The 26,179-nt window shown below is 55.9% G+C and overlaps 3 protein-coding genes across 4 annotated transcripts; 1 reads left to right on the plus strand and 2 right to left on the minus strand.

The window, feature by feature from the left end:
* The first annotated feature begins 3,337 nt into the window (after window positions 1–3,337).
* Window positions 3,338–14,646, plus strand: SLC34A1 (solute carrier family 34 member 1). The gene is made up of 12 exons (XM_035012612.1): window positions 3,338–3,446; window positions 3,591–3,740; window positions 3,837–3,965; window positions 4,037–4,180; window positions 5,072–5,183; window positions 5,307–5,502; window positions 5,585–5,680; window positions 11,386–11,455; window positions 11,734–11,901; window positions 13,124–13,240; window positions 13,338–13,462; window positions 14,143–14,646. Exons 1-12 carry the CDS (start codon window positions 3,338–3,340, stop codon window positions 14,644–14,646), a joined length of 1,920 nt encoding a protein of 639 aa, XP_034868503.1.
* A 1,645-nt stretch (window positions 14,647–16,291) lies between these two features.
* On the minus strand, window positions 16,292–17,031 carry PFN3 (profilin 3). Its single transcript, XM_035012624.1, has one exon. The coding sequence runs from the start codon at window positions 16,750–16,752 to the stop codon at window positions 16,339–16,341; it is 414 nt and encodes a 137-aa protein (XP_034868515.1). The 5' UTR covers window positions 16,753–17,031; the 3' UTR covers window positions 16,292–16,338.
* Window positions 17,032–18,015: 984 nt separating this feature from the next.
* Window positions 18,016–26,179, minus strand: F12 (coagulation factor XII). 2 transcript variants are annotated; one of them, XM_035015118.1, is made up of 13 exons: window positions 26,010–26,179; window positions 25,588–25,645; window positions 21,781–21,880; window positions 21,553–21,623; window positions 21,147–21,257; window positions 20,873–21,004; window positions 20,615–20,719; window positions 20,301–20,466; window positions 19,714–20,202; window positions 19,365–19,501; window positions 19,121–19,270; window positions 18,437–18,585; window positions 18,016–18,340 (listed from the first exon to the last, which is right to left on the minus strand). In XM_035015118.1, the coding sequence occupies exons 1-13, from the start codon at window positions 26,064–26,066 to the stop codon at window positions 18,173–18,175; spliced, it is 1,893 nt and encodes a 630-aa protein (XP_034871009.1). In that variant the 5' UTR covers window positions 26,067–26,179; the 3' UTR covers window positions 18,016–18,172. The 2 variants fall into 2 exon arrangements, with proteins under 2 accessions (XP_034871009.1, XP_034871012.1); XM_035015121.1 differs by lacking the exons at window positions 25,588–25,645; window positions 26,010–26,179 and adding an exon at window positions 21,983–22,125.

Consider the following 26,179-nt stretch of genomic DNA (forward strand, 5'->3'; position numbering starts at 1 on the left):
ACAACTCCCCAGTGTTCTGCAAATTAAGTACAAACTAGTTAACTTTTGTCACATTAGAGGGGAACTGTGCAGAAACGTCCATCTACCTTGATGGGAAAGGCTGGGTCTGTGTCACCCTAATATATGTAAGATATTGAATAGGACAGCAGCTCAGGGGGCCCCAAGCAATCAAAGGGCAACCGGCAAGCCAAGAGGAGTTGTTGACCTGAAATAGGGCTGTGAATCTAGAGGAAGTGGGGCCATTCCCTCAGGGGGGACCCTGCAGCCATCCCAGGGACAGTGAGAGGGACACAAGAGCATGAAGAGAACACACATGCTGAGGGACTCTTCTAGGCACTGAGATGGGTCAGCTAGCTCATTGACTTCAACCCACTGCAAAAGAGATGCTGGTTGCCATTTTTTTTTTTTTTTAAGATTTATTTATTTGACAGGGTGCCTAGGTGGCTCAGTCGTTAAGCGTCTGCCTTTGGCTCAGGTCATGGTCCCAGGGTCCTGGGATCGAGCCCCACATCAGGCTCCCTGCTTGGTGGGAAGCCTGCTTCTCCCTCTCCCACTCCCCCTGCTTGTGTTCCTTTTCTCTCTCTCTGTCAAATAAATAAATAAAAATCTTTAAAAAAAGATTTATTTATTTGCGAGAGAGAGAGAAAATGAGCGGGAGGGGCCGAGGGAGAGAGAATCCCAAGCAGATTCCCCACTGAGTGCAGAACCTGATGTGAGGCTTGATTTCACAACATCTCACAACCCCGAGATCATGACCTGAGCTGAAACCAAGAGTCAGATACTTAACCGACGGTGCCACCCAGGTGCCCCTCTGATTGCCATCTTATAGGTAAAGTGACTTGCCTCAGCACTCCAGGCTGACTCAGGGATTAGACCAGGAGAGAGCTGGCCTAGCCAATCTTGGCTCAGTGTAGAGAAGGAACTCAGCTAATGTTCTTGGAAATGGATGGATAGACACATGACTGGCTGGCTAGGTAGATGTGTGAGGCGGTGGATGGATGGATGGATGGATGGATGGATAGATGGTTAGACAGGTTACTCGGACAGTTGCCCAAGCTAGATTTTGAGTGGAACCCACCACAGCTAGATCTGTTAAACCTTCCTCCTGTAGAAGGGAATCTCTCTTCTCATCTCTCTTGTGAATCTGGGCCCCAGTTCAGGCTCCAGAGTCCCATGAAAGGCAAACAAGCTTCTCAAAGGCTCCCTAAGAACCATCTCTGGGTTTCAGGACTTTTGCAACAGACCCCATACCATCAACAGCCTCTCGATCCAGAAACCCAACTGTCATAAATTTCCTCTTTCTGCCATGCTCCCCCTCCCCCATTCCACCGCCCAAGTATCCCTGGGATGCATCTTCTCCTTATCCCACCTGTTCCACTTGATTCAGACCTCATCATCTCTCCTTTGGACCACCTCATCAGCCTCTTAGCTGGTCTCTCTGCTTCCAGACTTGCCCCTTTGACAGACAACTCCCCCTTAAAGAGGCCATTCTAAAATGCAGAACAGGCCCTTCCTGATATGAGCAGGGCTCCACATTCTCTCAGACGCATCCTGGATTTATGGTCGCACACTGGAGACCTTCCCTGACTCAACACTATGCAGCCTTTCCAGGTCTCTCTCCTGTTACTTCTTCCATCACATGCTCCCTCTCCTCCAAATGCCCCCAAGACCCACAGACAGACCCACAGACATTCAGATGCATGGCAAGGCTACTCCATGGGGAGTCCTGTCAGGCAAGAAGGAGGGAAAGGGGCTGGAGCCCCTGGGACCCTGGGAATAAGGTGCCTAAGTGGCATCAGGGTCTCTGCCTGGGGGCAGAAGATGTGCCATAGCTGGGTTTGGGTCTCCTTCAGGCTGAGTTTCTGTGTGGGGAAAGGGAAAGCCTGACCACAGACTCCCCCAGCAAAGCTGACGATTAGTAATTAACTGGGAGGAATCTCAGGGGGGAGGTTAATCGGGGAACAGAGGGAGGGCAGCTAGGGTTTTGGGACTTTGCCCTTGACCCAAGGGTATAAAGAGGAGGGTCTCAGCTCTTTCTCAGGCCCCTGGGGCTTCCTTAAGCAGCTGAGCAGGAGGTGAAACACAGAACCCCAAGGTAAGCTCAGGGCTCCCCCCTCCCAAACCCATCCCCAAGTCTTAGTAGGCAATAACCTATCACCCTCGTTCCCTCTCCTCTGCTCTAACTGCTTCCTTTTCCTGCACCCATAACATCTCGGTCCCAGTCCAGCCTGGCTTACCCCCCCAAAGTAAAGAGGACTCATGCTCTTCCAGGGCTTGGAATTTAGCTCAGGAGCTCCCCACAACCCCACCAAACAGCCAAGGGCCTTTGGGATAATATAGGAGTCTGGGGGTATGGGTTGCTGATATAGGCCGGGGTACTCCCACCCCAACAACCAAGAACTCCCGGGGCAGTTCAGGGGGCCCTAAAGCAATCCAAGGGCTTCCCAGATTGGAGATAGAATGGGGAAACTTCCTTACCTAAACCAGTCCTGGTCTGAAACTCATTCATGGGAGAAAGGCCATCAGTGTTCGTTTGTTGCTGGGAGGGAGGGCGGAAAGTGGGGAAAGAAGTTCATTTGTGAGGGGAATCCAGGAACTTGGGATCCAGGCCAGTGGACCCCTCCCTGAGTGCACGTCCAGCTGGTCGCATGAGCCAGGTGTCCAGGGCTCCTCACGGCTCTCAGGATGGTCAGAACTCCCGCATGCGCAGCCTTGGCCCACATCTGCAAGCTCTGCTAACACCCGTTCCCTGGTCCCCTGCAGCTGCAGGGCACTCCCAGCTCCTTCCCCTCCCGGGGCCCCTGCACGCAAGCCCTTCTCCCTCGCCATCCATTGGGCAACTCCTACTCATGTTCAGCTCAGCTTGGTCGTCTCTCCCCTCCACTCCTTGCCATGGGGAACTCAGGTGGCACTTGTATCTGTCATTAGAACACTTTGCCCCATTGCCACTTTCTATTTGAGGGATTATTTCATTGACCTCTGTCTCCCTGAGAGACTTGGAGCTTTCTGGGGGCAGGAATTGTCCTTGGACTTAGTTATCGCTGTACCTCAGCATCTAGCTCAGTGCCTAGGATAGAGCAGATTCTCAAGAAACACTCGCTGAATGAATGAATACATGAATCTGGGCCGAGTACCTGAGTGTGCCTCTCTGGCACATGTGGGGGTAGAGGGTGCGCTTCACTGGGTGTGTGTTGGGAATCACACACCGTGGGTATTTGTGCGTGTGAGTACGTGGGTGTGGATATGGGCAGTGGGTGGGTGAGTAGGTTACGTGTGAGTCTCCAGGACACGGTAGCTGTCAGTCAGCGTTGCTGCTGCCCCACAGTGTGTGCCCAAGATGATGTCCTATGGAGAGAGGCTGGGGGGCCTGACTGTCTCCCCACTCCCAGTCCGAGGGGGACACATGATGCGTGGGACAGCCTTTGCCTACGTGCCCAGCCCTCAGGGTGAGTACGGCTCCCATTCCTGGACCCTGTGTGCCCACAGTTGCTCACGTCCCCGGTGAGGTCTCCATCCCTCTGCCAGCCCGCCCCCCCCAAACCTGCCTATCCCAGGGCTTCTGGGAACTCCTGACCAGCATCCCTCCCCAGTCCTGCACAGGATCCCAGGGACCCCCGCCTACGCCTTCCCCAGTCTCAGCGCTGTGGCCCTTACTGAGCACGGCTGCCCCTATGGGGAGGTTCTGGAGCGCCATGACCCCCTGCCTGCCAAGCTGGCCCTGGAGGAGGAGCAGAAACCAGGTGGGCCTGGGCAGAGGGTGGACAGCAGGGGCAGCAGCACCCAGTGCCCTGGCCCCTGGCCCCTGGCCCGTGTGCTCACGACTGGAGCATCTCCAGAGCCTGGGCTGGCCCAGAAGCTGCGCCGGGCTGGCATGACTCTCCTCAAGGTGCCCCTGATGCTCGCCTTTCTCTACCTTTTCGTCTGCTCCCTGGACGTACTCAGCTCCGCCTTCCAGCTGGCTGGAGGTAGGGCCAGAGGAGGGGACGGGGACAGGGTTCCTGAAGGGCATCAGGCAATGCTGGCTCATGCTCCTCAGGGAAGGTGGCTGGTGACATCTTCAAGGACAATGCCATCCTGTCCAACCCAGTCGCGGGGCTGGTGGTGGGGATCCTGGTGACTGTGCTGGTGCAGAGCTCCAGCACCTCCACGTCCATCGTTGTCAGCATGGTCTCCTCCGGCTGTAAGTTGGCCCACCGGGGCTAGGGAAAGAGTGCGGGGGGCCTGCGGGGGCTGGAGGGGGCTGAGGGGGTGTGTCCGGGCTGGCGGCCAGGGAGCTAAGGGCAAGGGCAAGAGCAGGACTCCAGCATCTCCCACTCTGTCTTCTAAGGCATGGCCAGGAGTAGTCTCAGCCAGGAGGGGTGCCTCAAGATCTGGAAAGGTGGCAAATGGGGAGTCCTGCCCCAGGAAGGCTCAGCTCCATACCACCACATAGTCACTTATTCCATCGGCCAGGGAAACAGACTCTGCTGGAGATGTACATAGGATTTATTGCAAGGAATTGGTTTACATGATTGTGAGGCTGGCTAAGCAAATCCAAACTCTGTAGGGCAGGTTGTTAGGAAGGGCAGGCTGGAACTCTTGGGTGGAAGCCAATGCTGGATAGGCTCAGTTTTGCTCTTAAGGCCTTTAATCTCGCTGGATGAGGCCCACTCAGATTATCCAGGCTAATCCCCTTTACTTAAAGTCAACTGGTTGTAGAGGTGAATCACACCTGCGGAATACCTTCACAGCAGCATCTACTGTCGGATCGAATGACTGACTGAGTGCCAGAGCCTAGCTAAGCTGACTCGTGAAGCTAACCATCACACTCGTGTACACGTGCACGCACGAGCACAGATCTGCATTTGCATGCAGGACATGGGCCCTCAGATACACATGTGCACACGCAGTGCATCTGTTCACTGTGCACGCACACACATCACATGTGCCCACATGTGCTTGTGACACCAAGGCTGGGCAGCGTCGTGGCAGGACTGGGGGCTGGGACGTGGGCAGCAGGTCTGGAGGGAGATGTTGCAGGGGCAGGAGCTGGGTGGTCCTCACACAGTTAAGAGGTCCCCTCTTCTACTAGTGCTGGAGGTGAGCTCTGCCATCCCCATCATCATGGGCTCCAACATCGGCACCTCTGTCACCAACACCATCGTGGCCTTGATGCAGGCGGGGGACAGGACTGACTTTCGGCGGTGAGGGGGTAGAGTGGTGAGGGGCCTGTGTGTGTCGGGGGAGGGTGGTCCCAGGTGCCGGGAGCCCCCAGCATAAGTGCATCCTGGCCCCGGCCTGCCCTGCAATATGGCCTCCCTGCCCAGGGCCTTCGCAGGGGCCACGGTGCATGACTGCTTTAACTGGCTGTCGGTTCTGGTCCTGCTGCCCCTGGAGGCCGCCACCGGGTACCTGCACCATGTCACTCGACTGGTGGTCGCCTCCTTCAACATCTGTGGTGGCCGCGACGCCCCTGACCTGCTCAAGATCATCACAGAGCCCTTCACCAAGCTCATCATCCAGGTGGGGGCAAGGCTGGCATGCAGTGGGGGCTGGGGGGATAGTAAGGACCCCCTCTCACCCCGACCCCACATCTTGCACACAGCTGGACAAGTCTGTGATTACCAGCATTGCCACCGGTGATGAGTCCCTGAGAAACCACAGTCTCATCCGGATCTGGTGCCACCCAGACCCCACAGGGGTGAGTCTCAGGCCTGGCCACAAGTAATTCTGTGCCAATCCTTTCCAGTCTCCCAGTGGCTTGAGGCAGCTATTATCAATCAACTCGAGTCGGCATGTCATCGGGAAAACGTATCAGAAAGAACTTGGGGGGTGGAACGCAGCAGCCTATGTTTCAACAAGTCCTCTAGGTCTGCTCCGTGCTCAAGTTTGAGAACCTCTGATCTGGCTCTACCTTCTGGCTTCACAGGTAGAGAACAGGCTCCGAGAGGCCTGCCGGAGCTTGTCCTACCATTTCAGGGCCCTGAGGACAGGTCTAGCAGTCTAGGGCTCTCTTCTCCCCGCTAGGGTGCCAGGGGGAGTCATGATTCAGCTGTGCCATGTTTTGAGGCCCAGGTAACATGGGGAGCAGGTGGTGAGGAGGCTATGAGGGCGCCTGGGGAAGCTGAACAAGCAGGAACAAGACAAGTGGGCCATGTGGAGATCTCACTGGAGACACGACAGCCACTGTACTCTCGTCGGCGCTCCTTCTCTGGGAGACTGCCACAGGCATGTGTCCATGAGTCCTTGTGCCCGGAACGGAGATGTGTTTGGCTCAGTAGCACACCTGTAGACCTGCCATGACACCAGGCTCACAAGAAAGCAGGCGATCGGCATACTTTCTCACTCAGCCACGGAAAGGGAGGTGCTTCATCAAACCCATAATCCACGGTATTTGCTTCTCCTTAATTATCACATCCAAGAAGCAACTCCATTCAGAACAGAGAGAAGGAAACCTGAAGTCCAAGGCTCGGCACGGCCTGGCCCCCTCATCCTTCCTACTTGCTACTTGATGTCACCGGCCCTTGATCCTAGCGTGAACAGAGAGCATCCTTTCAACCCAACCTCTGTGTGGCTCCTTCACATCTGAGCATCTGAGCATCTGAGCATCTGGGCATCTGAGCACCTGAGCATCTGAGCACCTGAGCATCTGAGCAGCTCTGGTTCAGCACTTCTGAGTGTTCTAGGTAGTCTGACATCAAAAAGCTCATGCGGGCAGCCTTAGGCTGGCTTTGTGACCCCTCAAACACAGTGCTGCCTTCTCACCAGCCCCCTGGGCACTCTCTGAGCTCTGTGAATTGCCCAAATCCTCTTCACTTCATAGCAGAATCTGGACGACACAGAAATCACACTGCTTGATCTTTACAGAAAACAAGCCACGGGAGGGAGCTCCTGGGCTGTGGAGGCCCTCCCTCGGGCTGACAGAGCTGCTGCCCACCTGCAGCCGCGCCCAGCAGGCCGCCCCTGGCAACATTGCGCCGGACGTAGCCTGCCCCTGACGGAATCCTCACGCAGCGCTGGCGAGGTGGACACGAGCATCCGTCTCCCACTCGTGTGGAGTCAGCCCCCTGAGTTCACTTGGCGGGGGCTGTCCCCACTGCGCCCGACGCCGCTAGCTTGAGCACTGGCCTCGCAGCCCAGTTCTCCCAGAAGAGCGGGTCCTCCAGAGCAGTATCCAGATGGGATTTCCCGGGCTTGAGCGTAGCTGAGGGGTGGCATCCAAGCTCCCTGTTCTCACCCTCTCTCGAGGTCGGGTCATGTGGAACACGGCTCCGCAGCCGAGTACCTGCTCCGGCCATGGGTACTTGTGGCTCCTCCTGCACGAGACTCGAACTTTTCCTGTGGCCACCGAGTCTCCCTTCCAAGCTGTCCTTGTGGCCTCCAGCCTTCACCCAACTGGACACCCAACCTCGCCCAAACCAGTCTCCAAGGAACCCAGTCACCAAAGGCCGTATTGGGAATCTGATGGTTTCCAGATGGTGGAAGAAAACCCAGAGGCAATTTTTTTTTTATTTTTTATTTATTTTTTAAAGATTTTATTTATTTATTCATGAGAGACAGAGAGAGAGACAGAGGCAGAGGGAGAAGCAGGCTCCCCGTGGAGCAGGGAGCCCGATGCGGAGCTCAATCCCAGGACCCTGGGATCATGACCTGAGCCGAAGGCAGACGCTTAACCGACTGAGCCACCCAGGCGTCCCCCCAGAGGCAATTTTAATGTTCCAACACCTCTTGACCCTCCAGGCCTACCCCGGTCCTGGGAATTACCTTCTTATGTACTCACACTATGGATTGTCAACCATACTTGCCTGGCTTAAACAAGCATCCTTTGAGGACTTGCAACCAGGGAAATAGGATTTATCACTGGCCCATTTTCCAGGCTCAGAGAGGCTTGCCCAAGTCCATACCATCGAGGTAAAATGAAAATCCTGGTGGAATCTGGAGCCCATGCTTCTGAACCTCATCTCGCTGCCTCTTCCAGAAGCCAGTCTGGTGTCCCACCATATGTGTCCATTTCCCACTCTGCCCATCGGGCCTGAATACCACCAGGCGACCACAGCCACCCAGAGACTGCTCCAGGGGCAGTAGGTGATGCTCTAAGAAGGAATTCTCCTCTTTGCCACCAGATGGCGCTGCTGGCACGGTGATTTCTGCTTCCAGAAAAACAAAGCCCTTAGAGCCCCCCTTCCCCGGCAGGCTGAACTGCAGCACAGGCCCACATCCTGTGTGTTTCTCCCCAGGGAAAGGATTCTTGGAGCCTGACAGTCCTCTGTGAGCTTAATCATGTCCTTCAGTTCCTACTGGCACTTAAATCCTAACTCTCTTCCAAGATTCCTCAAAACTAGCCCCTGGGAAGAGGTGGGGGCGTTATAGACCTCATGCTGCAGGGAAGGAAACTGGGGCCCAGAGAGGTTAAGTGTTTGGTCCAGTGTCACACAGCTGGGAGTGGCTCAGCTGGGGTTTCAGCTTAGGGCTCCTGGGGCTCATTTATTCTGTTCTTCCCACAGATTTCACCACCCCCAGGCCCAGGAAGGATGGGCACATCTAGGGGTATGTTCCAGACCCTGGGCTGCCCAGTTATTTGTCAAGGCTAGAGCTCCCACCTTCCTGACAAGGAAGCCCTGGGCCTGCTCCCTCCCCTCACTCAGTACCCACCCCCAGCCTGACTGTGCAGCCTACCCACTCTCCGGCATCCCCACCCCTACTCCTCTCTCACACTTTCCAGTCTCTGCATCCCCCACCCCCACCCCTATGAGCTCAGCCAGAGCCACACAATCCTGGCAGGAAGGTCAAGTGTCAAAACCCTAGGGGCCTTAGCCCTCAGCCTTGCCCTGCCCTAACACAGCCAGCCCTGAGTGGGACACCCCCCCACCCCCGGGGCCCCGTGAAGTTCCTCCCCTAAGAGACCCTGGGCCCAGCCAGGTCAATGGGGCACAAGCTGGTCAGGCACGCATTTATCTCAGGGATCATCTGCCTCCCAGGGCTCCAGGCTGGTCCACCATGGTCTTCCCCAACAGGACCCTGAGATACACCTGCAGGAGCCATTGATCCTGGCTAGGACGTCAATCTCACACAAACACATAAGCACACATCCTTCCCACTGTATGATCCTACATGGGCCCAGGGACGGAGGGGATCTAATCCTGATTAGGAGGCACGATGTCTTACTGAAGACTTATCATGAGATAAGCCTGCGGAGAGCACTTCACACACATTTTCTCCTGTAACCTCTACAACAGCTTTTTTTTTTTTTAAGATTTATTTATTTATTCATTTGACAGAGAGAGAATAAGCAGGGGGGAGTGGCAGGCAGAAGGAGAGGGAGAAGCAGGCTCCCCACTGAGTAGAGAGCCTGATGCGGGATTCCATCCCAGGGCCCTGGGATCGTGACCAGAGCTGAAGCAGACGCTTGGCTGACGAGCCACCCAGGTGCCCCTTTATAACAGTTCTTATGTCATCCTGCTTTAAACAGGCTCAGAGAGGTGGCATGACTTGCCCCAGGTCGTTGGTGTAAAAAATGGGACTTGCTCAGATCTGCTGGATGGCAAACACACGGCTCTCCCCCTTACACCTGCTCCCTCCCACCCTCGCGGCACTTAACACCGGTTTTCCAGACCGCTTTTCCAGCAGAGCCCACCAGAGACTATTCTATCCCGGTTTCTCAGCTTGAAGCTGTGGCCTGGGTTTGAGGGTGCCCCAGGGCCCTGGTTGGGCCAGCTAGAACGCAGAAGAGCACACTGCCCCACTCACACTCATAGCAGCTCAGGCCCCTAAGAGAAACCAGATTTGAAGCCAAGCTCCAGAAATAGTTCTTACCTCTATGATATATTTTATAAATGACATGGTTTGGAATAAACCCTAAAGGAGCCATGCCATTGAAGTGCCGCTCCCCCGCCTGAGACACGACCCTCAGCACAGGGGAGGTCTGGGGCTGTGGGTGCAGAACTTCCTGGGACCAGAGCCCATATCAGCTCCCAGAGGCGGCAGAGGGTGAATAAGGAAAAGTTGTTGCTCTGGCGTTTTGCCTGGAGCCCTGGGAGTAAGTGTCCCTTTCTGGGGCTCAGTTCTTCCTTTGGGAGATGGTTTCTCCTCATCCAAGGTCAGCCCATTTTTTCCTTTCAAGGCTGGGATCCTGAAGGAAAGATAAGGCTCCCCAGTGGCATTTAAGAAAAGAATAATTCCTCAGACCAATGAGGCTGCAAAGTAGTGGTCCAGACCAACCTGGCCCTCACATAATTGTAAAGTATGGGGTTTCTCTTGTAGAATTGGGCCATTTGGCCATGCGGGGCTACGTCCCTGGATGGTGCCACTGGCCTGGAGCTGAGGGGCTGCTGCCCCTCTAGGCCCAACACACACCCCTCCACCACCCCCACGCTTAGACTGAGCCCCTCATTTAGGCTACCTGCCTGGCCCTGGGCCCTCTGAACTGGGGGGCCTCCCCCGCCGAGGAGTAGGTGGGGAATGGAAGAAAGGTGGGGCCTGGACTTCTGCCCACCGATGGTCCCCCCCACCCCCTGAACCCTAACTTCTCCCGTAAGGATTTTTTTTTTTTTAAAGAATTTATTTATTTGACAGAGAGAGACACAGCGAGAAAGGGAACACAGCAGGGGGAGTGGGAGAGGGAGAAGTAGGCTCCTCACTGAGTAGGGAGCCTGATGTGGGGCTCAATCCCAGGATCCTGGGATCATGACCTGAGCCGAAGGCAGCCGCTTAACGACTGAGCCACCCAGGCGCCCCTCCCATAAGGATTTGAGCGAGAGGACAGTGGAGCTTGGGCTAATGGAGCCTCAGGCGAGAGGATGGGGCACAGATGCTGGGGAAGCAGGGGGCACTGAGAGAGGGACCGGTAATAAAGGATGGGGAAGGGAGAGTTTTCGGAAGGAGGGCCATAGTCAGAAGCACCCAATGCCAAGGAGAGGTGGAAGAAAATGAGGACAAGAAGCCACAGGATCAGGATGCCCCTGTGGGCCTCAGTGAGAGCACAGAATATTCAGAGGGCTGACCATGGCCAGATTCTTGTATGGCAGGCATTTCCACCCCCATCTCTCCAGCAGAGAAGACAGGCTCAGAGAGACAGGCCAACTGTCCAAGGGCATGTAGCCAGAAGGCCCACCTCCCTCCTCTCCCTAACTCCCCCCTTATCCCCAACCCCAGGCTACATTTTCCTAAATTGTCCCTAAGTCATTCTCCTCTTTTTTTTTTTTTTTTTAGATTTTATTTATTTATTTGATAGAGAGAGACACAGCGAGAGAGGGAACACAAGCAGGGGGAGTGGGAGAGGGAGAAGCAGGCCTCCTGCTGAGCAGGGAGCCTGATGCAGGGCTCGATCTCAGGACCCTGGGATCATGACCCAAGCCGAAGGCAGACGCCTAACCCAGGCACCCCTAAGTCACTCTCCTCTTAATCTAGGCTCCCACCCCCATGCCCAGGGCAGAAGCCAACAACAGCTGGACCGTTGGAAATGCCACTGTGGAGAAATGTGAGTGCCTGCATCGTGGGAGATGTTTGGCATGGCAGGGGCAGAGCTGGGCAGAGGAAGGTCTGCCCCCCCAAACCCCCCCCACTGCTGCTACCAGGCCCAGGAAAGCTAGCTGTCAACCAGCTCAGCTCCTGGGCTTTGGCTAGGCCCTGCTGTTGAAGCTGAAGGGGGCTGAGGTGGGATCTTAGGCTCCAATCCCGAGAGGGCAGCAAAGGTGGGGGGCTGGGAATCAGCTGTAGGGGTTCAGCTCTCAGCAGCTTGACACTCCCCCCTGCCAGGCAACCACATCTTCGTGGACACAGGGCTGCCTGACTTGGCCGTGGGGCTCATTCTGCTGGCCGGCTCCCTGGTGCTCCTATGCACCTGCCTCATCCTCCTCGTCAAGATGCTCAACTCTCTGCTTAAGGGCCAGGTGGCTAAGGTCATTCAGAAGGTTATCAACACTGGTGAGCCCCCAAAACCTGGGTGTGCGGGCCCCAGGACGGGACCTTCCAAATCTTACTAAGTCCCACCGCTGCCTTGCTGTGTGATCTGAGTGAAGCCCTGCCATCTCTGAGCCTCAGTTTCTCCCTGTGAACAAAGAAGGAGTTGGGTTGGGTGTAGATAGATCTGAGGCTCCCAAGGTGCTGGCAGCTGGGGATCTGCGCCTCCTCTGGCTGTGGTTCCATTCGAGTACGTGGCTCAAAACAGATTCTCAGAGGCCACTGACTCATTCAACAAGTACTCACACCCGTGTGCCCAAGCATGGGCTAGTGCCAAGGATACAGAGCTGAGCCACAGAGATGGATCCTACCTTCAGGGGACTCCCCGCCCAGAGGAGGAGATGGATGTACAATGAAAAATAAATGGTCAAGGGGGATACATTCAGATAGAGGAGTGACTGCCAAGGAGAAAGCAAAAGTGACAAATAGAGAATATGGAAGATGCTGCTTTCAATGGGCAGTCAGCTGTCTCCGTGAGGGGGCCGAAATGAGGAGTTGTCGGATGTGGCTGAGCGGTGTTCGGGGCGGAGGGAACAGCAGGTGCAAAGGCACAGAGGCAGGGACCAGCTGGGCAGAAAGGTGGCCAGCAGTGTGGTGGGAGCTCAGTGAGCGAGGCAGGGAGAGGTCGGCAAGGTAACAGGGATAGAGCAGACCACAGGGCCCCCACAGGCTGTGTTCAGAGCCTGGACTTTATTAAGGGTAATGGGGGCCCTTGAAGGGTTGGGGCAGGGGAATGACACCATCTGATTTTCATCTCAAGCTTCATTTCAGGCTTTGGGGACGGTGCCCGGCCCTGGCGGAGGCTGCGTAACAAATACTGGAGTCAGGTGGATTCAGGGGAGCTTAGGGACGAGAGAAACAAAGTTGGCCAGAGGGCCAAGGGTCAGGGAGGGCTTTTCAGCAGCCGTGGAATCTGCACTGAGCCCCAAAGAGGAACATGTAGAAGCAAGGAGGATATTCTGGGCAGAGGGAACAGTCGAAGCAATGGTGTGAATGAACCAGGCTGAGAAGGGCCTTTAACCCAAGATCAAGGAGGGCGAGTAGAAGCCACCGCAGTTGAGCAGGGGACTGCACTGACAAGGCCCCACCTGGAAGCAGGCATCCAATCCCTCCTCCCTAGGGGAGGCCCTGGCTACTCTGTCAATGCCCTCCTACTGACCCTGCTGGGACGGGGGTGTCCTCGTAGACTTCCCTGCCCCCTTCACCTGGGCCACAGGCTACTTTGCCATGGTGGTGGGTGCCGGCATGACCTTCGTTGTCCAGAGCAGCTCTGTGTTCACCTCAGCCATCACCCCACTCATTGGTGAGTGCCCATGGCAAGGCGGGGGGGGGGGCAGGCTGGCAGGGAAAGGGCTGAGGGAGGGGCCCGGGGAGAACCTATCCTCTCCGTCTGCCCCCAGGCCTGGGTGTGATCAGCATCGAGAGGGCCTACCCCCTCACACTGGGCTCCAACATCGGCACTACCACCACGGCCGTCCTGGCCGCACTGGCCAGCCCCAGGGACAAGCTGTCCAGCTCCTTCCAGGTGCGTCTGGGAGGGTGGCTGCCAGAGGCAAGACAGGACTGGGACTGAGTCGGGGCACCTGACCCAGGGTGGGACACCATGTAACAAGGTTTTTGACTGCCTACTGGGGGCCACCCACTATGCCAGGCTCTGTGGAAACCACACGGGGCAAAGTCGGCCTGGTGCCACCTCCAAGACCTTAGCACCTACCAGGCGCAAACTACTCAGATAAGCACACAAACAACAGCTAGTGGGATTTGCACTCTGAGGAAGGGCTGCAGCACGACAGGGGCTGGCCCATTCTTGGGGACCAAGGACAAGTAGGGGGGGCAGATGGCAAAGGGGTTGCTGTCCTAGGAGCAAAGGAGTAATGACAAGCCTGGGGCTGGGGCCAGGGCTCAGACCAATCAGAAGGCCAGAGCTGCCGAGCCAGAAACTAGTATCCATCTCTCTGCTGCTGGGTTTGGGCAGGATCTGCTGGGCAATTTGCGAGAGGGGTCAGTGGGGGGGAATGTGTAGTGTTAGGGCAGCATCTATTTACCACCTGGTCCAGAAGTGCGTCTCGGTATTTTACCAGGAGCACATCAGCTCTGATTTTCCTGCTGCCCAGGCCAGGCCAGGCTTCGCTTATCTACCCCAGCTGGCATGATGGGCAGCCAGAGCCCACGCCCACTTCAGCCCCTCTGCCCTCTCCTCTACAGATCGCCCTCTGCCACTTCTTCTTCAACATCTCGGGCATCCTGCTGTGGTACCCGGTGCCCTGCACGCGCCTGCCCATCCGCATGGCCAAGGCGCTGGGCAAGCGCACCGCCAAGTACCGCTGGTTTGCCGTCCTCTACCTCCTCCTGTGCTTCCTGCTGCTGCCCTCGCTGGTGTTCGGCGTCTCCATGGCAGGCTGGCGGGCCATGGTGGGTGTGGGCGCGCCCTTTGGGGCCCTGCTGGCCTTTGTGGTGCTCGTCAGTGTCCTGCAGAATCGCAGCCCCAGCCACCTGCCCAAGTGGCTGCAGACGTGGGACTTCCTGCCCCGCTGGATGCACTCCCTGCAGCCCCTGGACCGCCTCATCACCCGCGCCACTCTGTGCTGTGCCAGGCCTGAGCCCCGCTCCCCCCCGCTGCCCACCAGGGTGTTCCTGGAGGAGCTGCCCCCCGCCACCCCGTCCCCCCGCCTGGCACTGCCTGCTCGACACAATGCCACCCGCCTCTAGCCTGCGGCCCCAAGTGCCACCGGGGGCAGGGAAGGGCCTGTGCTTGGTGCCCGCTGTGGAAGGGCAGAGGGGCGTGTCCGTGCACTGTGGGCACGGGCCTGTCCTTGTGTGGGTCCTCAGGGGTCTGGGCTTGTGTGACTGAGAGTCAGTGTGTGGTGTGTGTGTAAGCATGCTCAGGTGAGACCGTGTGTCATCCTGCATGTGTGGACTGACGCACCTGTGGGGAGCTGTGTGCAGGCTGCAGGGTACCTGGCTATGATTTGAGTCCTTGGCCCACAAGGGGGTCTTGTTGGGAGGCCTGCGCTTGGTTCTCCTGTACACACAAGTCCGACTTGGCGGAGCGGGAGTAAGGGTGGGTCTGAGGACATGACTTGCGGCTGTTTGCTTGTGCAGAGATGTGGGTGCTGAGTCACTGGCTGAGTTCTCACCCCTCCCGGTCACCTTCCTTCCTCTATTATACCACTCTCCTCATCCTCACCAGCTGTTCTGCAGCACTGCCACAACCCCCTTTCCCGATACTGCATGGTGAAAAAGGAATTAAATTCTCATTATGCATTTACAAGTCTGTGTGCTCTCCATCTGGGGAGGGAGGTAGGCCATGGCTCGGGGTTCAGCAGCACTATTTCCTGCAAGCTCACCCCAACAATCCACCTAACCCTGCCTTAATGAGTCCAACCCCTGATTCAGACTTCCTGGGAGTCCCTCCTAGGGCCTGGGACCACCCCCAAGGCAAGTATAAAGAGGGCTCTCTGCGCCATCCCCACCCACCCCATCCAGCTGACTTCCTCTAGTCTCTCCCTGCCTCTGGACTCCCTTCCCCTTTCTGGGATAAGATTAGTGTTCCAGAAAACTAGTGACAGGTGGGGGCTTGTCAGGAGACACTGAGGTGGGGCAGGGAAGGTGGAAATGGGCAAGAGAGGCCATACCCTGGGGCCCCAGCACATATTGGGCAGGGACCAGCAACCCTCCCTCCCACCTTTGTCCTTTACCTTTGGGCAATAAACCAAGCCTCACTTAAACCCGTCCAAGATTTTTAATTCCTCCTCTTCCACAGGGCCCCTGGAGCTGAGGCCTGCAGAGTGAGGGTCAAGGGGTGGGCGATACCTAAGTTCTTCCTTAGACAGCAAGGGGGGAGGAAGGCCCTAGGGCCCCAGACCTCATTGTGATGGTCTTGGACATGCGCTCTCCTTCCACTCCCTTTGGGGTATGTGAGAGGAAATGCAAGAAACTGGGAGCCCCAGAGCTGGCCCTACTCCACCACCCACTCACAACACTTGCAAAGGCTTCCTCCTGCCAAGTGGAGGGGGTGAGAAGTTACACCGGCCTCCAGCCTGACTCCCTGATCCCATAGGGCCTACCTGGGGTGCACCTGGGGAGGGATGTGGGAGGGGCTCCCTTTATAGTGTGTCTTGCACAGAGGTGTGCAAAGTTTTTTGGGAAAGGACTCTGGGAAGCCAGGCCAGAGGCCTCTGCAGGGCTCTCATGGATAAGAGGGTACAGGAGGCTGGGAAGCCTCTGGACTCAGAATCCCAGCCCCATCGGGTACCAACCCCCCCCCCCCCCCACCCCCGCAAGAATCTTTCAGGGAAACTGGTTTTCTCATCTGCAACCGCCCTGCTCGCAAACATAGGATGAACCAGCCACGCCCAGCAGTTTATTTTGGCCCAGCTACACGGCAGCCTAGCTGTCCTGCTAGGTGCCCTGCATGAGTAGCCCCTTGATCAGTTTATGCACTGTCTTGTTGAGGATGCCCCCGTGCACGCCGCGCCGGCCCATGAGCACGAGGAGCACACGTGGGGTGTGGCCCACGCAGACCGCGCGCCCATCCAGCCCTTTAGTGCGTGCGTCCAGAACTCCATCGCCCTCAGACAGCAAGTGGTCGCGGATGACGCAGCAGCGGCGGCCTGCCACGCTCAGGCCTGACTGCAGGAAGGTGCGCCGGTCAGGACCCGTGAGCACACCCACCTCTTGCGGTGATATGGCAGCCAGAAGGCCTCCGGGGCGCGATGCCCACACGCAGCGATTGTCCGAGTGACCCACGATGGCCACGTCGTCAATGCGCTGGTCCCGCAGCACCGCACTGATATAGCTTTTCCAGTCTCCCATTCCGGCTCAAAGCGCACCCCTAGCGTCTAGGCGCACTTTCGCGCGATATCCGGCTGTTCCATGTGCCTGGAACCGCGGACACTGTGACGCACGTCGGGCGGAGTTGTGACACTGAGGCATGGCGATGTCACAGAGAGGCTACGTACACTGGAGAATGTATACGTGGGGTGAGGGGAAGGCGTGGTGACGTTGTAAAGTTAGCCTAAAAGAGGAAACTGCGGAGCGCCTGGGTGGCTCAGTCGTTAAGCCTCCGCCTTCGGCTCAGGTCATGATCCCAGAGTCGGGGGATCGAGCCCCCCAACCGGGCCCCCTGCTCAGCGGGAAGCCTGCTTCTCCCTCTCCCACTCCCCCTGCTTGTGTTCCCTCTCACGCTGTGTCTCTCTCTGTCAAATAAATAAATAAAATCTTAAAAAAAAAAAAAAAAAAAAAAAAGAGGAAATCGCCTACGTCTAAGCCCCCCTTGAAAAACTAACTTAATTGGCTCACCAAGCACAGTGTACACGTGGGTTTAAGAACAAAAAGAAAGAGAGCAAGTCTGGACAGCCAGACCTCTCAGCCTGGTAACCATTCAACCCCCAGGATCCCCAGTTTGGTTCAACAGTAGGAACATCAGACTCTCCTGGAAATCTGTTAAACAGAGTGCTGGGTCCCAACTCAAAAGAGTTTCTGATTCAGTAGTATGGGAGGCAGCCAGAGAATATATGTGTTTCTAAAGTTTTCCGCTGATGCTGCTGCTGGTGGTCCAGGCACACTTTGAGCCCCACTGCCCTAGTGCAAGTTGGGTGTGGGGGGGTGTCTTCCACATTGCCAGCTCTGAGTCCACACCAGTGTGTTAATGTTAAGCCTTTCTGACCATGGTTCTCAGCCTCCACTGCACATGGAATCACCCGGAGAGTTATAAAAACATACGCTACCCATACCATACCCCATCCCTAGAGATACTGACTTAATTGATCTGAAGCGGATCTCAGGCATAGGTTCAGAAAGCTCCCCAGATGATTCTGGTGTACAGTAGAGGGTGAGAACCTCTGTTCTACAAATTTTAAATGTTAATAAGTTAGTTTCAAACAAGGAATAATATATGGAATCACCTTGCTCAGGGCTTGGTACACAGTACTACTTAGTAAACATCAACTGGACATGAATCTCTAGATCTTGCTTAAGATTTCAACAGCTCCTGTTCCCTGAGGGGTGTGGAGAAGTGCACCCGTTTACTGTCTTGGCATTCCCCATCGGGGCCCCTGCAGAGCTGTGCCTCTCAAGCATTTTCAAAAGCATTTTATTGAGTGCCTACTCCATGCCTGGCGCCGAGCTGATGGTGCTAAGAGGAATGGAACACAATCCTTGCCATCCATAATCATGGGCCAGCCACCCTTCCACTCCAGAATCGCACAGGAGGGAAGGACGAGTCTCTGGACGGTCAGGAACTGGTGTGCTCCTGGATCCAGGTCAGGTAGCTGGCCACGTCGGTGTACACACCTGGCTTGTAGCGGTCGCCACAACCCGAACCCCAGCTGATGATACCTCGCAGGATGAGCTGGCTCTCTGAGGCCTTGTCCTCACACACTAGCGGGCCCCCGGAGTCACCCTGGGTCGGGGACACGTGGCTCAGCACCCTTGATCTGGGGTCTGCACTTGACCGGGTGGAGGAGGGCGTTGAGCCCAATCCGGCCCATGGGCTCACCTGGCAGGCGTCGGTGCCACCCTCGAGGAAGCCAGCGCAGAGCATGCCGGTGGTAAAAGAGGCTCCGTGCACGTCGGGGGCGGAGCAGCGCTCGGAAGGGATGAGCGGCACTTGCGCTTCCTGCAGGAAGCTGGAATATTCCCCCGCCCCTGCGAACCGAGAGCGCTTTCCTCACACCCCTCGCGACTCTGCTTGCAGCCCACTAATTGGCCTCTATCGCAGCAAGCCCGTGAGGAAGAGAGTTGCTGTTAACACCATTTCATAGACAAGAAAACTGAGACCAGAGAAGAGCCGGGATTTGAATGGGCGGGTCGGAGCAGGACTGCTTTGGAACCCCACCCCCACTTACCACCCAACGACTCAGAACAATGCACCCCAATTAGCGAACCGACTGCCCCGCAAGGCCGGCATCCTTGTTAGCCCTTGCATCGCAGCGCCCAGAAAGAACCAAGAGAAAGTGTGATTCTCTCTGTACCCCTTAGGAGACTTGGGGACACTGCCCCCCCCCCCCCAGCAGTGAAGCCCGGGCCCTGGCAGGAGGGGACTGCAGAGACAAAGGCCCTGCAAGTCCTCCCAACCCAGGAGGTCAACGCCACCTGTCCCTAGTGGTACCAAAACTGCGGGTTTCTCTCGCCTACCCCGGTGGCCAGAGGTGTCCCTGCCGCCCCCAGCCGTTCTGCCTACCCTCGAACTGGTGGCCCCAGCCGGCCACCTCGCAGAGCGCGGCCTCGGGCTCGGCTGGGCTGGTAGCTCGGCTCCGCAGGCACACCGGCTGAACGAAACGCGACGGGAGCGCGCACTGGCCGTCCGCTCTCTCCTGCAGGCGCAGCAGCGCTAACGCAGGCGGGGAGGAGGGTGAGACCCGGGCGCCGGGACTCGGAGCCCTCCCCCCCTTCCCCCTCGTCGCCGCGGGGGCGCCCCCACGCACCCAGGTCGTGCTGGTAGGTGATGGGCGAGAAGGCCTCGTGCAGGCGGTACGCGCGCACGGCCAGCGTCTGGCACTGCTCACAGCTCTGGTTATGGCGGTCCTGGCCGAGCACCACCGTCAGCTCCTCCGGCGCGGGCCTGCGGGCGGAGGGGGGCCGGAGGGAAGCGCGCTCAGAGCCGGCCACTGGCCTCCTGCTCCTGAGCCCCTTGCTGGGTTTCAGCTTCCTCCTGGGGGCGCTGGGGAAGGATGGGGGGTGGTAGGGCAAGGGTTCGGGTGTCGCGCGGAAGCTGGGCACGTAGGAGAGAGGAGCTAGGGTCCCGGGCGGGGCGCCGGGCGGGCGGGGACTCGCCGGTCCTGCAGGCAGTGAGCCGCCGTCAGCACCCAGCAGGAGGCGATGAGGCTGCCGGCGCAGAAACTGTGGCGCCAGTACAGCGCGGCGATGTAGGGGTGCGCCCCGGGCAGGGCCACCAGTCCCCCGACGACGCGGCTCGCCGAGGACAGCCGTTTCCGGAGCCGCTGTCCGCAGCCCGAACTGGGCACTGTGGGAGCAGCCCAGGCTGAGTGCTGGGAGCCGCACCAAGGGTTGGAAGGTAGTTCGCCGAGCGCCCTCCGACTTCCCGCCCCTTCCCAGCTACCTGGGGTCGGGGGCTGAGGCATCTGCAATGCTGAAAGCGAGGGCAAGGGAAGGTCCGGGTGCCCAGAGGGGATCCAGGTTGGAGACAGGCTCTGAAGAGCCGCCAGGGTTGGGGCCTGGCACTGTGCCAGGCGGCAATATTCCCAGCTCAGCCGGTCGCCACTCCACACGAAGCACCACGGGCGGGTGTCATTGTCCGGGTTCCTATAACCACGGAGGGGGCGCTGTTAAAGCGCGAGGAGCCCCAGAGGGCCCTGGGGCAGAGGGGGACGCCCTACCCGCCCCACCCCCACCCAATGCACCGGCAGAAGGCATGGTTGCCCAGTCCCCAGTTAAGCGCTTGCTCTGCAGTCACTTTCTGATAGGTGGCCTCTGAGGCCCACGGTTGACACCGGGCGCCCGAGAGCGCAGTCTCGGCTCTACCGCGGTAATGAAGCCCGCGGCCGGCGTAGCAGCGCGCCTCGGTGTCTGGGGAGAGAGGAGGCTCCTTGCAGGCAGGAAGCGGTATGTTTTCCCACCACCCTCTCAGCCCCTGTCCCCATTCTCCCGACTCCCGCCCCGGGAGCCCTTTCTCTCTGGGGGCGAAGCTTCTGCTTCCCCCAAGACCCCGACTCACCGACGTCGCAGATGCGTCCAGCGTAGCCAGCTGGGCACCGGCACAGGAGGTGGCCCTCCGCCTCTAAGCAGCTGCCCCCGTTGAGGCACGGGTTGGTGCGGCAGGCTGGCAGATGGAGCACTCTGAGCCACCTCTGGGCTCAGAGACCCCCCCCCCCCCGAATTCCCCTTTCCTTGGACACACCGCCCGATTTCCTAACAGCTTCTCCTCCTGGCCTTTGGCCTTCCTCCCAGGCCAGTTCCGGAGCCCTCCACTCACCCTGGGTGGCCAGCAGCTTGCAGTGGGCATCAGGACCCTTGCACTGGCACTTGGCCACACCTGCCGGCTCAAGCCTATGCCATATTTCTTTCTCATGGAAGAACTGGAGAAGCTGAGGCTCAAAGCACTTCTCTGGGGACAGAGGGGTGGGGGCAGTGGTCTCAGGAGAGGCTGGGATCTTGCCAAGTCTCTGGGGATCTGGAGACCTCTTCCGTAGGCCCAGGACTGCCCTGTTTTCCCCGCGCCCCCTCCCCTGGCTTCTCCGCCTGCTTACCTCTCTGGCAGTGCTTCCCAGTGAAGTGTTCTGGACAGATGCAGTGCGGGCCGTGTGGCATGCTCACACAGGTCCCTCCCTGCTGGCAGGGGCTGTGTTTGCTGCAGTGGTCTGAGAGATGGACACGGTGCAAGGAAGAGTGAGGAGTCTGAGTCAGACAGCCTGGCTCATGGGGGCCAAGTCCCTACCAAACCTGCTTGTGACCTTGGCACTCCCGAGTTTCCATGCTTTATTTACTCACCTGCAAAATGGGGCTACCTTCTCCTAGCTAGAACTTTCCCCTCTGCAGGGAGGGAAGGGTCTGGATGGGCCCAGAATACCAGATGTATAGGGGCTGATGATACCCAGGAGAATAACTAGTGGGAAGAAGAGGGCTCTGGGCCACCCCAAAGGTCGTGTGTAGCACCTTTCACTTTCCTGGGCTCCAAGCAGTATGCCCATTGCTGGTCCTGCTCAAAGTTGGGGGTGGTGGCACACCTGTAGAAAGAGATGAAGCTTCCCTGCTCTGCCCAGGGGACTGGCCCACCCTTCCCTATCAAAGCCCCCTCTCTCCAAGCAGGCTTCCTTGGGCAGAAGGATGGGCAGAATCCATCTCCCACAGGCCCCTGCTCCAACCCCCCCTGGGTAGTCTTACCAGGGCCGGGGGCCAGGCCGGCCCCTGTGGATGCATTTATGGTGCAGTTGCCGGTTGTACTGGAAGGGGAAGTAGCAGGGCTCCCCTGTGACCGTGAGAACTGCAGAGATAACACATGCCCTGATGACATTCCCATGCCCCCTGCCCAGGTGCCACCCCTCAGGGTCTGGTTGGAAAATAGGGAGACTCTTGAAAAGATTACTGTGCATTCAAGACGGCTTCCTGCTTAAGAGCTTCAGCTCTGGGGTGCCTGGGTGGCTCAGTCGTTAAGCCTCTGCCTTCGGCTCAGGTCATGATCCCAGGGTCCTGGGATCGAGCCCTGCGTCGGGCTCTCTGCTCCGCAGGAAGCCTGCTTCTCCCTCCCCCACTCCCCCTGCTTGTGTCTCTCTGTCGCTGTGTCTCTCTCCATCAAATAAATAAATAAAATCTTTAAAAAAAAAAAAAAAAGAGCTTCAGCTCTGTAATCAGACAGCTGGAGTGGACTCTTGATTTCACCATCTACTCACTGGGTGACCTTGGGCAAGTCTGCCCCCCCCCCCAAGAATGCTTGCCACAAAGCAGGCACTTAATAAATACTAGTTGAAAGTAGAGGTCACTTGACCACTCTGAGCCTTGGTTTCCTCCTCTGTAAAATGGCAATGATAATAGTATGGTTGACCCTTGAAAAACCCAAGTTTGAACCGCACAGGTCTGCTTAGAGGTGGATTTTTTTTCAATAAATACAGTACTATAAATGTGTTTTCCTTATGATTTTCTTAATAACATTTTCTTTTCTCTAGCTTACTTTATACAATTTATAATACATTTAATGTACAAAATATGTCTTAACTGTTTACATTATCAGTAAGGCTTCTGGTCAGTAGGCTACAGCAGGCTATTAGTAGTTAAGTTTGGGGGAGTCAAAAGTTCTATGTGGATTTTCTACAGCAAGGGAGGGAGGGCATCAGCTCTGCTAACCTTGTTCAAGGGTCAACTATACAGTTGAAAAGTTTCAGTTTTCCAAGATGAAAAAAGTCTGGAAATGGAGGGTGGTGATTTTGCAGGACAATAGAACGTGCTTAATACCACTGACTTGTACACTTAAAAACGACAGTAAATTTTATGTATATTTTATAATAAAAATCACTTTTAGTGATGCAGATATAATAGTACAGAAAACATAATTTCAAATGAAGACCAAGTTAAAAAAAGCATGTCAAGGGGCGCCTGGGTGGCTCAGTTGGTTAAGCAACTGCCTTCGGCTCAGGTCATGATCCTGGAGTCCCGGGATTGAGTCCCGCATCGGGCTCCCTGCTCGGCGGGGAGTCTGCTTCTCCCTCTGACCCTCCCCCCTCTCATGCTCTCTATCTCATTCTCTCTCTCAAATAAATAAATAAAATCTTAAAAAAAAAAAAGCATGTCAAATGTGGTCCTATTTTTGTACAAATATATTTACATATTCATAAAAAAGAAATCTAGAAGTACATGCTCCAAAGTTTGTAGGAATGTTTTTTTTTTAGAAGATGGTGGATTCTGGAGGAATTTTTTTCTTCTTTTGCATTTCTGTAATTTCTAAAGTTTTTACAATGAAAATATTGCTATTATTATTTTTTAAAACAGTACCGTCGAACCTCTCTATTTGCCGCATTTGCAAATCTGCCTTCTTGTGCAAATTTATTTGTAATCCCCAAATCAATTCTCAAGGTGCTTTTATGGTCATTCATGGACATGCACGGAAAGGTGAAAAATGTGAGGTGCCTGAAACACACATCCCCAGCTGAGGTGAAACAAGGTAATGCTCTGCCTCTTGTTTTGGCTCTTGTCCTGTAAAGAAGTGTCCTTTTCACGGCCTATTTAGAGCCACATTTTTGAAATCATGTGCTTCTGGTAGATGCTTTTACTGTTGAAAAAAGCCCCTAGGGGTGCTTGGGTGGCTCAGTCAAGCGTCTGCCTTTGGCTCAGGTTGTGATCCCAGGGTCCTGGGATCGAGCCCTGCGTCCGGTTCCCTGCTCCACAGGGAGCCTGCTTCTGCCTCTCCCCCTGCTTGTGATCTTTCTTGCTATCTCTATCAAATAAATAAATAAAATCTTTAAAAAAAAAAAAAAAGAAAAAGAAAATGGCCCCTAGATATAGTGTTGATGTTGACGTTCCTAAGTGCAAGCAGACCATGACGGGTGCTACGGAGAGTGTTTCTGTGTGAGATAAGCTTTGTGCGGGCATGAGTTATAGTGCTGCTGGCCACGGCTTTGGTATTAATGAAGCAACAATATATTAAGGAGGGCATCTTGAAGGAGAAGGACACATAAAACAAGCTTTTATGTTGAGGATTGATGAAAATGTGACTGGAGCTCACAGGAACCTAATCTTATATTTCCTTTAGGAACAGCCATTCAGTATTTGCTAATTCAGTGGTCTCGGTGACTTTACAGAACATGGCAACCCGGAATGACAAGACTTGACGATCTACTTCAGAGGAGTGTTGTGAAGCTTATATGAGACAGTGTCTATCGAACACTTAGCACAGAGTCTGGCACATAGTATGCGCTCAGTAAGCATTAGCTGCTATTCTGTTGTTAAAGGCTCAGTGGCACTTGCTGAGGGCCAAACCAGGAACAGGAGTAAAGGAGGAGGGAGGAGTCTTAGATGGACCTTTAAGATGTCAATGGGATGGACAGAGAGGAGGAGGACCTCAAGTAGGTGGTCAGGCAAGGGCAGGGCACCCAGGTTGGCTTGGGCAAGAAAGAGGAAAGCAGTTTGGAAGGATGAGGAGAGGAGGCAGAGGCCAGCAGGGGGGCCCTAGTGCCATGCTGAGGGGCTGGGCCTGGCCTTAGTAAACCAGGCTTCCCATGGAAGGGTCACAGTAGTTCACAATTCTAGGCAAATATTGAGTGCCTGGAAGAATGAAGGCAATGGGGAGCTGTGGCATGGCTTGAGGAGGGGGGAGATGCAGACATCCCCCATTCAAAAGGGAGCTTGGTAAATAAAAGCTAATACAGTTTAATCACTTTTTTTTTTTTTTTTTTTTTTGCGAGAGAGAGAATGAGAGAGAGCATGAGAGGGAGGAGGGTCAGAGGGAGAAGCAGACTCCCTGCCAAGCAGGGAGCCCGATGCGGGACTCGATCCCGGGACTCCAGGATCATGACCTGAGCCAAAGGCAGTGGCTTAACCAACTGAGCCACCCAGGCGCCCTTTTTTTAATTTTTTTTTTTTTTTTTTTTTTTTTACAGTTTAATCATTTACCATGCCACAGTCTGTGGGCTGAGTGCTTCACATCGTTTAACAACTCATTTCTCGTCCACAACCCTAAGAGGTGTTACTATTACCAGCCTTTATGGTTGGGGAAATTGAAGCTTAGAGAGGTCAAGTCACTTGCCCAGAGTCACCCAGCACATAAGTGATGAAGCCAGGATTCAGAGGCATTAAAGCTCCAGAGCCCTGCTCTGATCCTTCCTTGTCCATCAAGGGCCCTGACCTCTGTGTGGTATGACTGGTGCCAACTGTGAGAGGTACTGAGGGAAGGGGAAGAAGAGGAGAGGCTAGGGAAATGAAAAAAGACTGGCAGGCACTGGCCTGGGCACTCAGATACAGCTCAAGCCCTGCCCTCAAGGAGCACACAGTTCACTATCACTCTGGCTCCCCAGTGCCCATGGCACCAGCCCTGGTGCACAGTGGACACTCTGGTCTGAATGCCAGCCAAAGTGGGGACAAAGTGAAGAGTACCCAGAATCCCTCCCCTTGCTCCAAGGGCCCCAAATCGCCATATGCACACTCCCCACCATACTCATTCCCCCCCAAGGGTCTCTTAGGAGATGCAGCCAGGGTACTTACCCACTGTGTGTTCATCCATTCTGTGCTTATGCTCCTTGGGGGCTTTCCAAGGTGGAATCTACAAGGGAGAGAAGAGGGCAGGGAATTTTCCCAGAAGTCATAGCTTGCCTCTGATCCCATGCCAGTTCTCAGCTTCCTCTCACATCTCAGAAATGCAGAAATTTCCTCAAAAGACCTAGACCCTTCCTCTTCCCATTGACTCCTTAAGGTCCCCTCCCCCAGAAATGAAGGCCATGTCCTCATATCCACCAGCTCTGGCTGTCTCTCTCTCTCTCCTCCACCTGGGCCTTATGGGTTACTCATGCCTTTCCAAAAAGGCCTTCCAGTCACCTGGACTAAAAGGACATGAGCAGAGGCCAAGGCTGTGATAGGGACGCCCAGGGCCATCCCAGCGTAGTCCTCCTGGTTTCCAAAGCCCTCACCAAAAGCGCTGACTCCAGGCTTCCCAGCAGGGACCCCAGGAACAGCAGAGCCCTCATGGTGTCTGTCTGTTAGCCCAGCTGCTTGCCCAGGAGTCCAGATCAATAGATTGGTCAAAGGTCCCTGAGTCCTGGGAAGCAGAGATTGGTCAAGCTGCCCTCCCGGACCTGGC

Source organism: Mirounga leonina, unplaced genomic scaffold, assembly GCF_011800145.1.
Source record: "Mirounga leonina isolate KUSES-001 unplaced genomic scaffold, KU_Mleo_1.0 Mir_104, whole genome shotgun sequence".
NCBI classification, from domain to species: domain Eukaryota; kingdom Metazoa; phylum Chordata; class Mammalia; order Carnivora; family Phocidae; genus Mirounga; species Mirounga leonina.